This window comes from Martes martes (genome assembly GCF_963455335.1).
Source record: "Martes martes genome assembly, chromosome: 1".
NCBI lineage: Eukaryota > Metazoa > Chordata > Mammalia > Carnivora > Mustelidae > Martes > Martes martes.
In genome coordinates this window covers 195,468,797-195,484,300 of record NC_137888.1, presented here as the reverse complement: position 1 = coordinate 195,484,300, position 15,504 = coordinate 195,468,797, and the positions used below count along the sequence as shown (strand labels likewise).

The following is a 15,504-nucleotide window of genomic DNA, read 5'->3' as shown; positions in this document are numbered from 1 at the left end:
AGATCCTGGGGTCCTGGGATCCAACCCCACACAGGGGTCCCTGCTCAGAGGGGTCTGCCTCTTCCTCTCCCTCTACCCCTCACTCATACACACTCTCTCTCAAATAAATAATCTTTTTTTAAAAAGCTAGAAAAAAGAATAAAAGGCAATGCTGATTCTAATGCCATCACTTAACCATTTCTTAATATTCAAACTTACTTTTTTTCACTAATAACAATGGCTCTGCAACACTTACATATTCATATATATGCAAAAGAACATGAACAAATGGAGGAACACATTCACAGCTAAAAATCAGGATAGCAGAGGGGCACCTGGGTAGCTCAGTGGGTTAAAGCCTCTGCCTTCGGCTCAGGTCATGATCCCAGGGTCCTGGGATCGAGCCTTGCATCAGGCTCTCTGCTCAGCAGGGAGCCTGCTTCCTTGTCTCTCTCTGCCTGCCTCTCTGCCTACTTGTGATCTCTGTCTGTCAAATATAAATAAAATCTTAAAAAAAAAAAAAAGGATGGCAGAATCAAGGTCAATGTAGAGCTGGATATCTATTAAATCATTTGTTCAAGATTTCATTCATTCATTAAAATTTTACTCAGTGTTTGTTTAGTGTGTGCCAGGACCTGGCTAAGCATAAGGAAATGAGTCAGAGGATAAAATATAAAGGTCAGCTGAGAGTATCTGTCAATAGAGTTTTTTTTTTTTTTTAATTTATTTATTTGACAGACAGAGATCACAAGTAGGCAGAGAGGCAGGCAGAGAGAGAGGAGGAAGCAGGCTCCCCGTGGAGCAGAGAGCCGATGTGGGGCTCGATCCCAGGACCCTGGGATCATGACCCAAACTGAAGGCAGTGGCTTAACCCACTGAGCCACCCAGGCGCCCCTGTCAATCGAGTTTTAAAGGGGAATGTGAACAGATCACAGAATGAGATGTAAGAGTCAGAACTATCAAACATGTAGAATATAGAGCAGTAAATCTTTGTAACCCTGCATTAAACAAAGCCTAATCAGGTATGACACCAAAAGTACAAGCAACAAGAACAACAGAATAGATAAACTGGAATACATCAAAATAAACTTTTGTGCTGCAAATAGTATCATTAAGAAAGTGAAAAGACAGTCCACAAAATATCTGGAAATCATGTGTCTGACCTGGACTTGTTACCAGACATAAGGAGCTCTTACAGTTCTGTAATAAAAAGACAACCCATTTTAAAAATGGGCAAAGACACTCCCCAGAGAAGATATACAAATGGCAAACAGTACAGAAAAAGATATTCAACATCATTTGTCATTAGGAAAATGCAACTCAAAATGAGAAACTGCTTCATATTCAGTAGCATAGCTATAACCCAAAGAGAGTAACAAGTGTTGGCAAAAATGTAGAGAAATTGGAATGTTCATACATTGCATTTCACATATGCCACAAAGAATACAACTGGTATGACAGAAAGTGACAAAATAGAACTTAGAAATGTCACAACCAATAAACGGATTTCATAAAAACAAGAAATCTATATTATAATCACTAACAAGTTTAAAAGCTACACTAATTTAAAAGGACTGTTGAAGGCAGGTAGGTGGTAAGAATACAACAGGTCTGCTATCTTCTAAGCAAAACAAAAGGGAGTCTCAAGTCACCTGGGGTGGGAGTTAAAATTCCTGAAGTGAAATCAGCACCTGCTCGATGACAGAGAGCCCCAAGAGGCCACATTTTCCAATTTCATAAAAGAATCTTGAAAACTAGATTTTTATGTGTTAGCAACAAATTCAGAACAGTTCAGGCACTAAGTAAGGCACCAGTTGGCAACCTGTGAGGATAAGTTTAAACCCACCAACACCCATTGTCTAGGTGTGTAGTAACAATGCTTATTTGCATTAGAGTGATAAATGAGCAACCAATTTTAAGATTCCTTGGACAGGAAATATCACTGAGGATGAGAAGGGTTTTCCACACTGATTCTGCAAGCAATAATACTCACGCCTTCGAGAAGTGGAACAGGAGGGCTACACGCTCCCATCAGGGTCTGCCGCAGAAACTCATCCCAATCAGACACTTTATCTCTGATGCCTAGATGAGGGGATAAATGAGTGATTACTCATAATGTCAGCTATAGAACACAGAGAAACTAAACTCAACCAAATACGGAGAAGTTAAACCACTGAAAGTGATTTAGAGATGCATTTATATTTTTAATATCTGACTCCAACATATTGCTTCTTTCAGAGCTTAAAAAAAACCCCGTCTCAATAGATCTACTTCCTCATTAGAGGTATACACAAAACAAAGAGAATACAGCAACAGGGAGTTGGGTCCAGTTTTTTGTTTTGTTTTGTTTTGTTTTGTTTAAGATTTTGTTTATTTGAGAGAGAGTGACAGAGCACAAGCAGGGAGGAGAGGGAGAAGCAGACTCCCCGCCAAGCAGGGAGCCCGATGCGGGACTCGATCCCAGGACCCTAGGATCATGACCCGAGTTGAAGGCAGATGCTTAACGAACTGAACCACCCAGGTGCCCCAGCTGGGCCCAATTTTATCCAAAAATTAACTACTTTCTTTTTTTTTATGATGGGAATCCTCAGATATATATAAAAGTAGAGAAAATAGTATAATGACCCCAGGTACCCCAGCTTTCACAACTGTCACTTCATGGTCGGTCTTTCCAGGAGTTGTTGGCAAACTACAACCTGGGGGCTAACTTCAGCCTATTGTCTATTTTTATAATTAAAGTTTTATTGGAACACAGTCATGCCCATGTGTTTACACACTGTCTGCGGCTGCTTTACACTACAAAGGTAGCATTAGGTAGCTGTTACAGGGATCACATGGTCCGTAAAGCCTAAAATATTTACTGTCTGGTCCTCTACAGGTATTTTGCCAATCCCTGATGATCTACACCCTCACACAGTCTGCCCCATCCAACCACAGATTTTTTAAGAGCCAACTCCTAACATCACATAATTGTATTATATAATTTCATCCAGTTTAATCTCAGTATGTATTTCTAAAGATTTTTATTTATACATATGAGAGACAGAGAAAGACAGTGCGTGAGAAGGGAAAAGGCAGAGGAAGAGGGAAAGCGAGAATCTCGAGCAGACTCCCCACTGAGTGCAGAGTGTGACGTGGGGCTCAGTCCCATGACCCATGAGACCTTGACCAGAGCTGAAATCACAAGCTGGACACTTAACCCACTGAGCCACCCAGGCACCCTAGTATGTATTTCTAAAAGAAAATTACTTCTGATATAAATACAACAATATCACACATTAAAAAATTAATAATTCTTCAACAAAAAAGTCCAAAATTTAAATTTACCCAAATGTCTCATAAACAGTTTTTCCAATTTGCTTGGTTAAATCAGGATCCCAATGAGATACATATACCACAAATGGCGATATATTGCTCAAGTCTGTTTTAATCCATACGCTCTTTCTCCCCCTCCAACTCCCTACTCTCTCTTTTTCTAGCAGCGTATTTGCTGTTGAGAGAGAGCCTTTTGTCTGTTTAGAGTTCTTCTGAGTCTGCTTTTACTGGTTGCCTCCCTGTGGGTGGGTAACCAGCTACTCCATTAACCTCTGTATTTTCTATAAATCAGTACTTAGGGTTATAGGCTTGATCGAATTCAGATCTCATTTTTGGGAGGGGGGCACTGCCGAGAACAGTTCGTGAGTGGAGTTGTAACCTTCTACCATGCCCATCAAGAAGCACAATCAGTCTGGTTGTCTCCTCTTCTTTTGTGGTGTTAGCAGCTTTTAATGGTCACTGCATAGATACACTGATTCATTAGAGACTAAAAATGGTGATTTTTCCATCATCCCTTTTTTTGTGTACTAACGAAAATATTCTATAAAGAAAAATTTCACTTCTTCAACTAGTTCATTACCCTGAGGTGTAGTTCACAGAAAAAAGCCAGGATACATGTTTGATTCTTCTTATCTTTCCCTGTATTTACCAGCCTTCAAAATCATCGGTGGCTTCCCTAGTATCTTCCAAAGGCAATCAGTGAGCGTTCTGTTTACGAGTCTCACTGGGAAACTATTGGCTATATCACATATGACATGTTCCAGGTCACTGCAGCTATTGTCTTACTGATGCTTATACTGTCCTGTCTTTAACCACAAGGAATCTCTTTTGACACATGACCCTAGTAAACAGTTACTGACATCTTTCCTACTTTTGGTATGAATGGTATCCCAGGCTCAGCTTGTACCTTTCCTGCTCCTGTCCAGGAATCCGCTCCTTCTCCAAGGAGAAACAACTTACTCAGGTAAAATGATATTTAGAGGTCATAACTAGGGTGCCAAGGGTGCTCATTTTTAAATATTCTTTATACTGTTTGTGTTTCTAGACCTTTTCAGTATCTAAAACAAAGAAGTATCTTCACTTTTTTTAAAGACATAAATCGTATCAGGAGTTCATATCGATACTTCCAATACAAATTAATGAAGACATTGTTTCTACTTAACTTCATTTATCCAACTTCTGTTTTCTTTCTTTCCTGCTAAAAACCCTAGCTCTCACACATTTCGTTATGACTTGATCCCACAATACCTGTATATTACTTCAAAATAACATTAATTTTCCCCCTAACAATGATGACCAAAAACAGCTTACTTTTGTTTTTGTGGTTATGATATATACCCCTATTAGGAATGTACATTTAAATTACTGTATCTGAAAGCCAATGAAATAATTCTCTGAATGGTCACTTTACAATCTCCATACACAGTTACATTTCTATGCTGCTTTTATTTTTATTTTTTAGAAATTTTCTTTAAAAATTTTGTTTTATAGTTCTAAAAATACATAGTTCAAAATTCAAATCTACAAAATACGTACATTCAGAAAACCTAGCTTCTATCCCTGGCCCCTCTTTCATTCCACTTCCTTATTTCCCCACAGGTAACTTTTTTTTTCCTTGAAGATTTTATTTATTTATTTGAGAGAGCACGTGAGAGAGAGAGCATGTGAGTGTGAGTGGGGAAAGGGGCAGAAGGAGAGGGAGAAGCCAGCTCCACACTGAGCAGGGAGTCCAAGGCAGGGACTCAATCCCAGGACCCTGACATCATGACCTAAGCTGAAGGCAGACACTTAACTGAATGAGCCACTGGGGCTCCTCCTCCCATAGGAAACTTTTTAAATAGACTTACCCTTTTATTTTTTAAAAATGAACTTCACAAAACAAACAAAAAAAATGAACTTCACATATACACATTTATATGCTTCCTCCTTCATTCTTCATACATTTTTCTCTTTTCAAGAAACAAGATAACCAGAACACTCCGTGACTATATGTAGATGGTCACCTTTTTTTTTAAACCATGCACTGCAGCTTTTATCATTATAAAGTTAACCTTTTATCTCATAATGCTTTCTGATCTTTATGAAATACCAAGACTTACACTCCTACTTTCTTTTCTATTTGATTTGATTTTTGTATATCTTTGTCCATCCCTGTATTTTAATCCTTGCAGAATCTCTCCATTAGGTGGGTCTCCTGTACAGCACATGAGTGGATTTTGCAGGAGTGCCTGGGTGGCTCAGCTGGTTAAGTGTCTGCCTTTGGCTCAAGTCATGATCCTGGGGTCCTGGGGTCAAGCCCTGCATGTGGCTACCAGCTCAGTGGGAAGCCTTCTTCTCCTTCTGTCCCTCACCATTCTCTCACTCTCTCTCTCTCAAATAAATAAATTAAATTAAATTAAAATTTAAAAAGTGGGTTTTGCTTTCTGAGTGAACCTGAACTATACTTTTACTTTTAATAGAAGACTAAGCCCATTAATGTTTATGGATGTTATCAAAAGGTATGCCCTCGAAGGAAAAAATAAAACAAGATGGGATCAGGAGGGAGACAAACCATAAGAGACTCTTCATCTCATAAAACAAACTGAGGGTTGCTGGGGGTGGGAGTAGGGAGATGGTGGTTGGGTTATGGACGTTGGGGAAGGTATGTGCTACGGTGAGTGCTGTGAAGTGTGTAACCCTGGTGATTCACAGACCTGTACCCCTGGGGCTAATAATACATTATATGTTAATAAAAAATAGAAAATTTTAAAAAAAGGTATGCCCTCAATTTTTTCATATTGTTAAATATAAGTTACTGATGTGTGTGTGTGTATGTGTAGACTCTCGCTACATGATCTATTTTATTTGAACATACATGTTTTTTAAAATCTATCTTACGGCATTTAGAAAGGTTTGTGTTTTTGTTCTTCTGTGTATACTTAGTATATACTAGTACCTTCATATAACACTTTAGTTCTATTTTTGGACTATTTTCCATTTCTTTGTTCTCTAAACAACACTAACATTAGCCAAAACCTCTTTTTTCTCCTCTTCCTTACCATCTCGTTTTAGGTAATTGTCTTTTACTCTCAATTAACATTTAAAAGATAATTAGTTAAAAAAATAAAAAATAAAAGGTAATTCATTTAACTACTCTGCAGTAAAGCTGGTGTTTTGAAAAGGCAGCAAGTGAGGTTTACCACAATGCACACGCCCTCCCCCACCCGCCCTCCGCAGCCTCACAGGTTTACAGTTACACTGTATCTGTACTGTCAGATCATGGAGCCATTACATACTACTACACTGTCTCCTCTGGAACATTCCTTTAGTTCCAAGTTCTACAGCTACACATATATTTAATGTCTCATTCACAGTTCTTATGCTAATATCTCTTCTTCATTCACTTGGTTTTCTGAAGCTCATTCCCCAATGGATGTCTTAGGAAGGGTTCAGAGGAACGCTGTTCCTGAATCTTCACATCTTCCTAAGAGTCGGCTTATAGCCTTTATACCTGAAGTTCAATGTGGCCAGATGTAAACCCCTTATCTCATAGATTCTTTTACTGAATTTCTTAACTATATTACCCTAATATCTTTTATCATAAAGCACTATTGTTTATTAGTCTGATAACAATCTTGTTTTCCCTCCTTTTCAAGAAATTTGGAACTTTTGCCTGAATAACCAAGGGATTTTATTTTACTTTAAAGTTCAAGTGTCGGGACGCCTGGGTGGCTCAGTTGGTTAAGCGGCTGCCTTCGGCTCAGGTCATGATCCCAGCGTCCTGGGATCGAGTCCCACATCGGGCTCCTTGCTTCTCCCTCTGCTTCTCCCTCTGCCACTCTGTCTGCCTGTGCTCTCTCTCTCTCTCTCTCTCACTCTGACAAATAAATAAATAAATAAATCTTTAAAGTTCAAGTGTCAGGGGTACCTCAGTGGCTCAGTCAGTTAAGCGTCTGCCTTCAATTCAGCTCAGGTCATGATCTCAGGGTCCTGGGATCGAATCTGACAGCGGGCTCCCTGCTCAGTGGGGAGCCTGCTTCTCCCTCTGCCCCTCCCTCCTGCTCACTCTCTGTCTCTCTCTCTAATAAACAAGTAAATAAATAAAATCTTAAAAATTACCCGTTCAATTGTCATTAGAACACACCTTGATAGAGCTGTTCTCACTTGATTTTCCTGTGTGCAAGTGAGCCCTTTCTATATGTATTTTAGTCAAGTTTTCTTGAATGAAAGTTGATAGTACTATATTGTTTCACTGTGGTGGTTTTCTTCAAGGACTCTACCCCAAGTCTTTTTTCTTTCCTCATTTCTTTTTTATTTTAAAATTTTTCTTCCTTTTCATCCTCCATTTCTCTTCAGCTATTATCCATGGTAGATTTGTTCCTGAGTTCACATTAACTTAGTCTTCATTTCCAGTATTTTTTTATTTCTAGTTCTTATCTAACTCCTACTCTTTCTCCTTTCAAATCTCCCTTTTTTCCATCTCATTTCTGAATTTTTATAAATTTTATTTATACTTTTTCTCACTGCTTCTATCATTGTTACTACTTTCTCTTAGTTGGTTTTTTGAAATGTTTTTTTGTGACACAATGTTCAACTCTTTTGTGGTTACATTTCTCTGGAACGATTTTACTCCACCGTTCTCTCCACTCTCTCCCTCTCACTCTTTCATTATAATAACCTTGTATTCAACTAAAATCATTTAAATTAGATGCATGCATTTTCCTAGACTCTCATGATGAGATGGTAGACCAGTAGCTTCACGTCTCTAGAGCTTCCTCTTGAAATGTTTTTTCACAAAACGCTTAAAATATGGCGGCTAGGGGCTACTGGGTGGCTCAGTCAGTTAAGCGTCCAACACTTGATTTCAGCTCAGGTCCTGATCTCAAGGTCCTGGGATCATGCCCCACATGAGGCTCTGAGCTCAGCCTGGGGTTCTTTCTCCCTTTGCCATCCAACCCCCGGTTCTCTCTCAAAATAAGTAAGTAAATCTTAAAAAAAAAAAAAAAAAGGCTTCTAAGAAGCCCACAGATCCCCAAGGACCCTAACACCTAAATCTTCATTTCAAAATACCATTCTTCACCAAAAGAAGCCAGGACTTCTTGAAGAAATGGCTGATTTCAGGGAAGAGTTTCTTGAGCTAAAACATAAGAAACTACTCAAAAAATGATGGGAACATAACAAAGGACGCATCAGCCAGCTTAAAGGGGTGCCCACTTGCCAAATTCAGGACAATGTGAGCATCAAAATAAATAATGACTGTAAGGGATTATAACCCATTGAGTAAAGTAAGAATCATGAGTCTACCCTCACATACATACATAAATGTATGTATGTAAATGGGGGAAAAGGAAAGCTCTTTCTCTTGTAGAAAGCCTATTATGATATATAGGCAGAATCAGAAAACACTGTTTGGTAAACATTAGAGTAATAGTTGTTTCAGATAAAAATGATAAATCAGTGCTAAAAATAGTGGATAAAAGTCTGAAAAGTGATGAGATAGTTACATTATCTCACAGTATCTTCCTACAAGATACTTTATTAGAGGTATAAAAGTAATTTTATGGTGGAAAAACCTGGCATACACCAAATTAATCAAGTGACACAAGTTAATATCACCAGTTAAGGACAAACCAACAGTATGTGTGTCCTAATAATGGCTGATGCCTTAGAAGGACAGAAAGTCACTTCTGCATTTTTCCTACCAAAAGTGCACAATCTGAGTCTGAGGAAACATCAGACAAATCCAAACTGTGGAACGTTCTAAAAGAATAATTGGCTTGTACTCTTCAAAAACATCAACACCAAGAAAGACAAAGAAAGGTCAGGGAAACTAAAAAGACATGACAATCAAATACAATGTATGATCCTGGACTGAATCCTGGACCAGGAAAAGAAACAAGGCATAACCAACATTACTGAGAAAATGGGCCCATTAACTTTCAAAAATGTCAAAGTCATGAAAGACAAAGACTAAGAAACTGTTCCAAAATAAAGGAATCTTACGAGATATGAAAACTGAATGTGACATATGATCTGGGATTTCCTTTTACTATAAAAACATTATGGGTAAAAACTAAATAAGATCTACAGATTAAATCGTAGTGTTATACCAAAGTTAATTTCCTTATTTTGTTATTTTATTGTGCTAATGAATGTCCTTATTAGTACAGGAAGGTAGGAATAAAAGGGCATCGTGCCTACAACTGACTCTCAAATGGTTCACTGAAAAATCACACACGTGTGTGTATATGAGAGGCAGAGGGAGGGAGGGAGAGGGATGGAGAACATAAACTTGGTAAAACATCAACATTTAGGGAAAATTGGCAAAAAGTCTCTAGGAATTTTCTATGCTATTTTTGCAACTTTTCTGTAAAGCTGAAATTATATTAAAATAAGTAGCTGAAAGAAAAACATATAAGCTCTCGTATTTCCTTAAACCTGAAGCCTTCTTTCCCTTTCTCCTTCTTTACATGACCTTCCTCCTCCTCCTGTCCTACTGTCTCTGTCCCGCTCAATTTGGATTCTACTCCCAGTAAGGCTCTTTCCTGGAAGGGAACTTCAGGTGACTCATTTTAAGAACTCACAGGTCCCAGATCACTGAGGGGTGAGAAGAGGAAGGACAATAAAATCAGAAGAGAATCAACAGCACAGCAATCTGGCCCAACTACTTCAAGATAAACAGACCTACAAGTCCCAAACTCAAAGAGCCTCACAGTTTTACAGGACAATACGCAACTGATGCTTCCTAGGAGTATCATAAAAAACCAAAGTTTTACAAAGCCTCCAAAATAATTTTTAAAGATAGGGAAATGTGCATTATTCCTTATCAATATTTTCATTCAAAATGCTAACCCAAGGAAGTTAGAAAAACCCACATGTGCGGGAGAACAAAAACCTCAAGGTTGTGCACACAGCAGTACCATATCACGTCTTGTGAGCAAGTATTTGATTACCTTCTGGGGCTTCAAGGGTCTTCTTATTCTGCTCACACCACCCAATGGGGTAGAGGTCAGCCTTCCTGATGTCACACCAGAAGTCAGCCCGCCGGTCCTCCCCATAGCCATCATAGCGGAGAAGCAGCAGCTGCTCACAGGTGGTGATGATGGTGGCAACCCAGTAGGTTTCAGGGTCTGTCTTCACAGCCACCTCCAGTTTCATCCCAGGAGCAAATCCATTTTGCAAACGTGTGTCCACCTGAACAGGGAAATGTTACTAACCACCAGATAGGTACCTCAAATGAGTATTTCTTTAGCCAACATTCTTTTCTAAAGCTTACAATTCTTTTTTAAAACTTACAATTCTGAAACACTAAATGAAATAAAACCTTCTCAAGGGAAACCTGAGAAACTCCAAACAGAACAGAGAACAGCACGCTGCTCTGTTCCTGCCGACGCCGAAGGAATTTTAATAGAACTCAGTATTTTCACCAAAGCAGCCTACTATGATTACAGAAAATGTTTTCTATTCAGTACATAAATCGCTGAATGTTCACCATTTTAGTAACCTTCAACACATTATGTTTTCAAGAGTGATTTCTCCATCCTTCAAAAAAATTTATGAGGCTAAAAAAGGGGAAGGACAAAAACAGTTATAATGATAATATATTAGTATAATATATACCATATGTAGGGGGCCACACCTCCCAGTTTCCCTGAAACAGTCTATGTTTATACCTGTTATCCGTGAATAATAATTAAAAATGCCCCGTTTCTCTCTCAAAGTGTCCTAATTCAGATGATAAATTATATGGTCACAAAGGCAAAGGTGAGCAATTCTGAACTATTTCATGTGTATACAAAGATTAAATACATACATATATTGTGGGAAATGAAAGCCACGTTTCTCACTGTGGGAGAAAGAAGTAAAAACAAGGAAAGAGCGGATCAGCACGATCCTGGTGGCGCTGAGCTGGAATCAGAAGTGTCTGAATGAGGTCACAATGACAGACAGATGTGCATGTATGTGGGTGCTAATACATTTCCTAGCTCTGTGAATTGACAGGGATTCTAAGTAATGATACCCATCAGCAATAAGCAAACTTGGTGTACAAATTCTTCATTTATAAATGCCATCCTCCAATGAAAAAGAACACGGGCTCCATGGAGAAATGAGTGATTTCACTTCTGGAGCAGAAAAAAACACATGAAGGGCCTAGAATATCTTGTGATGCCAGAGAGTAAGGAAATGCTCCAAAAATGATGGGGGCATTTAGAAAGGACATGGGAGCCAACCAGAAAGATCCCCCAATGTTCATATTAGGGACAATCTGAGCAATAAAATGGTAAAATTAATGGGTTATAACCCATAGATTTAAATAATACCCATGAGTCCATACTGTAAAAAATAACTAACAATAAAGGGATAGATTCTTAGAGTAATAAAAGACCAATTAATAAATACAGAGAAAAATGACAGAAACAGAAAACAGGAGCTCCTGGGTGGCTCAGTCAGTTAAACGTCTGCCTTCAGCTAAGGTCATGATCCCAGGGTCCTGGGATTGAGACCTGCATTGGGCTCCTGGCTCAGCGGGGAGTCTGCTTCACCCTCTCCCTCTGCTCCCTCCCCTCACTCCCACTTGTGCTCACACTCTCATGATCTCTCTCTCTCAAATAAACAAAATCTTAAAGAAAAAAAGAATCAGATTGTCAATGTCTAACTAAATTTTTTTGGTATTTGACATGGGTTGCATTATATCTACAGATCTATTTGGGGAGAGCTGACATCTTTATAATAGTGAATCTACCATTACATAAACAACGTATATTCCTTCATTTTAACTTACATCAGTAATGGCTTGAAGTTACTTTACAAAATTTACAAAATTTTGTTACATTTATTTTGTTACATTCATTCCTGGCCATTTAATGTTTTTATGCTATTGTAAATCACATCTTTCAGTTTCTACTTTTCTTTGTCCCTGGTATACAGAAATATAATAGATATATAGATATATATATATATATAATGGATATATATATATGCATATGTGTGTGTGTGTGTATACACACATACATACATACATATACATATATGAGAGAGGGGGAGGGAGGAAGCAGAGGGAGAGGGAGAGAAAGCAGAGGGAGAGGGAGAGAATCTTAAGCAGGCTCCACACCAGTGAGGGTTGATCTCACAACCTGAGATCGTGATCATGATCTGAGCTGAAATCAAGAGTCGGACACTCAACAAACTGATCCACCCAGGTGCCCCTAGAAATATAGTAGATTTTTTATGCTACCTTGTTTCTAACAATCTTTCTAAAGTTGGTCATTAATTTTATATCTGTAAATAATGACATTTTTCCTTTCTTCCTAATTCTTATATGTTTTAATAGTTTCTCTTATTGTACTAGTAGAACCTCTAACACAATATCAAACAGAAGTCATATTAGACAACACCTTCATTTTGTTCCATATTTAAAAGAAGGTATGCATCATATTACTATTAATAAAGTTTGCTATAGATTTTTTTATAGATATCCTTCAACAAATTAAAGATATTCCCATCTATAGTTTGCTAAGAGTTTTTTTGTATCATGAGTGCATGTGGAATTTTATCAAATATTTTTCTCTATAGAGTGAGTTGATAATGTGATTTTTCTCCTTTATTCTGCTTATGTGGTCAATTATGCTCTTCAAATATATTTTCCTTACTTTCTTGTCTCCTGAAATTCCAATTACACAAGCATTAAGCTTTTTTAAATACTGTCTACAGCACTGGATGCTCTGATCTGGACTTTTTCCACCTTTCCTCTCTTTGTATTTCAAGTCTGGGCAATTTATATTGACTTATCTTCAAGTATACTGATTCCTCATTTGTGAGGTCTACAAGTCTGCAATAAGCCTGTCACAGGCATTCAACACCTCTTATTACCATGTTTTTCATTTCTTAGATTCCCACTTGACTCTAATAGTGTCCATCTCTACTGAAAGTCCTTTTCTATTCACACATGTTGTCCATCTATTCCACTACAGCCTTTAACCTATTATTCATAGTTATTTAAAACTGTCTGATAGGGGTGCCTGGGTGGCTCACTGGGTTGAGCCTCTGCCTTCAGCCTGGATCATGATCCCAGGGTCCTGGGATCGAGCCCCGCATAGGGCTCTCCACTTGGCGGGGAGCCTGCTCCCCCACCCCCCCACCTGCCTCTCTGCCTACTTGTGATCTCTGTCAAATAAATAAATAAAATCTTAAAAAAAAAAAAAAAACTGTCTGAGAGTTCCAACATCTGGACGTTATGAGTCTGGTTCTGTCGAATGCTTTGTCTCTTGACAGTTTGCTGTTTTTCTCTTGCTTCTTCATGTGTCCCATAATTTTTGGTTAAAAGCCAGACATCCTCTGTAGAATAACTGAGATTGAAGCAAATAACATTAATGTCTGAAAATGGGCATGTTTCTTTTTAGGCCTTAAATTTGAGGGAGAAGGTTAAGTCAATGTAGTTAAGGAGTGGAACGGGGTTTGGGTTTTGTTGTTGTTTAGCTATTCACAGTACACAACAGGCTCCAAGGTACATCAGCATTTTTTATTTAAGGTATAGGCTCATTTGCCAGGTGGCTTTCCCCCCTTCAATATTTGCTGCTCCACTCTCAGACTTAGGTCTTCTCTGTTAACTGTATCTCAGAGATCACTTCTCTCTACACTCTTGTCTGTTTCCTACAAACAGACCTTTGTTACCCAGTATTTCCTCACTTCATGGTTGAAGACAAGCAGGAAAAGCACATTCTCTGAGATTCAGCCTCAGTCTCAGTAAGGTTCTGTGTCCTGAGTCTTAGGAATAGGAACTTCGGGGTGCCTGGGTGGCTCAGTGGGTTAAAGCCTCTGCCTTCAGCTCAGGTCATGATTCCAGGGTCCAGGGATCGAGCCCTGCATCAGGCTCTCCGCTCAGCAGGGAGCCTGCTTCTCACCCTCTCTCTGCCTGCCTCTCTGCCTACTTGTGATCTCTCTCTCTAATAAATAAATAAAATCTTTAAAAAAAAAAAAAAAAGGAATAGGAACTTCTCAGTGATCTTACCCCTCTCCCAACAGTAGGGGGCCTCGATTGCTCCAGCTTGTATTCCTACCCCCCTCCCAGGAACAAAAGGCTTTTACTTCTTCTGTCCTATCTCCAGGATGCAATGGATTTCACCTGCATCCTGGGGTTAACAGGGTTTGCATCCCCTCCCCTAACAGCTTAAAGGTTTTGTTCTAGAAGACCCAGATAGAGCTCAGTGCCTTTCCCAAAACTGGTACTGCTTCCTCCATGTACCATACATGGTACCAGACATGTACCATAAGGAAAACATCTTATCTTAAATGCATCCTCCTTGCAAATGTGGTTTGGCCTCTAATTTCTTCTGCAGCCCCAGCTTCCCTCCCTCCTTTATTCCTTTATTCCTTTATTGCCAGCAGCTTAAACATCCATCTCCATTGTTCTGGAGATCGGAGTTCTACCAGCTTTGCCTATGATCAGCTATCCACCAGCACCGCTTCCCCAGCATCTTCCTATACCAGTGCCTGATTTCATTTTATCTGGAAGCCCTTCACAATATACTGATTCAAGCTTACAAATATTTTCTGTATTTGATGATGAGAGAGTACACATCTATTTTTCATTCTCCTTGTTGCTTTGTCAAAGAGGAGAGGCGGAACCATTTTTCAGATCCAGAATTTTGGTCAGAAAGTTTGTCCTCCATTTTCATTTTTTTTTTTTTAAGATTTTATTTATTTGAGAGAGAGAGAGAGAGAATGAGAGAGAGAGAGCATGAGAGGAGAGAGGTCAGCAGGAGAAGCAGACTCCCTGCTGAGCAGGGAGTATGATGTGGGACTCGATCCTGGGACTCCAGAATCATGACCTGAGCCAAAGGCAGTCGCTTAACCAACTAAGCCACTCAGGCGCCCCCATTTTCATTTTAGTATAAATAAATAAACTTGTATAAATACATATCAGATTAGTAATAACATTTAAAACAAGAATTCAAAAATATTACATGATCACAAATAGGCTTTTTATGTTAAAAAATATTGAAACTGATTATAAAAGATCAGTCAATATAAAATGAAATCTTTACTTAAAATACATAAATATCACCACTTCAATTTTAGAAAGACATAAATGAACTAAAAAATAGGACAATATCATGACTGAGTTTTTACAAAACAAACTGAAAACAGCAGGACTCTTCAGCTTATAAAAACACTCTCAAGAATATGGTTCAACTTCCCAAAGTCAAACAACTCTGAGTGGGCGTTGTTGCC

At 38.7% G+C, this 15,504-nt stretch overlaps 1 protein-coding gene across 2 annotated transcripts in view; it reads right to left on the bottom strand.

Moving 5' to 3' along the window:
- Positions 1-15,504, bottom strand: part of SFMBT1 (Scm like with four mbt domains 1) — a 120,551-nt gene that overhangs the window by 29,520 nt on the left and 75,527 nt on the right. For both annotated transcript variants that reach the window (XM_080812245.1, XM_080812246.1), the window contains 2 exons: positions 10,227-10,467; positions 1,973-2,061 (listed from right to left, as the gene is read on the bottom strand). In XM_080812245.1, coding sequence (XP_080668371.1) covers positions 1,973-2,061; positions 10,227-10,467 — 330 coding nt within the window. The remainder of the gene's footprint in view (positions 1-1,972; positions 2,062-10,226; positions 10,468-15,504) is intronic.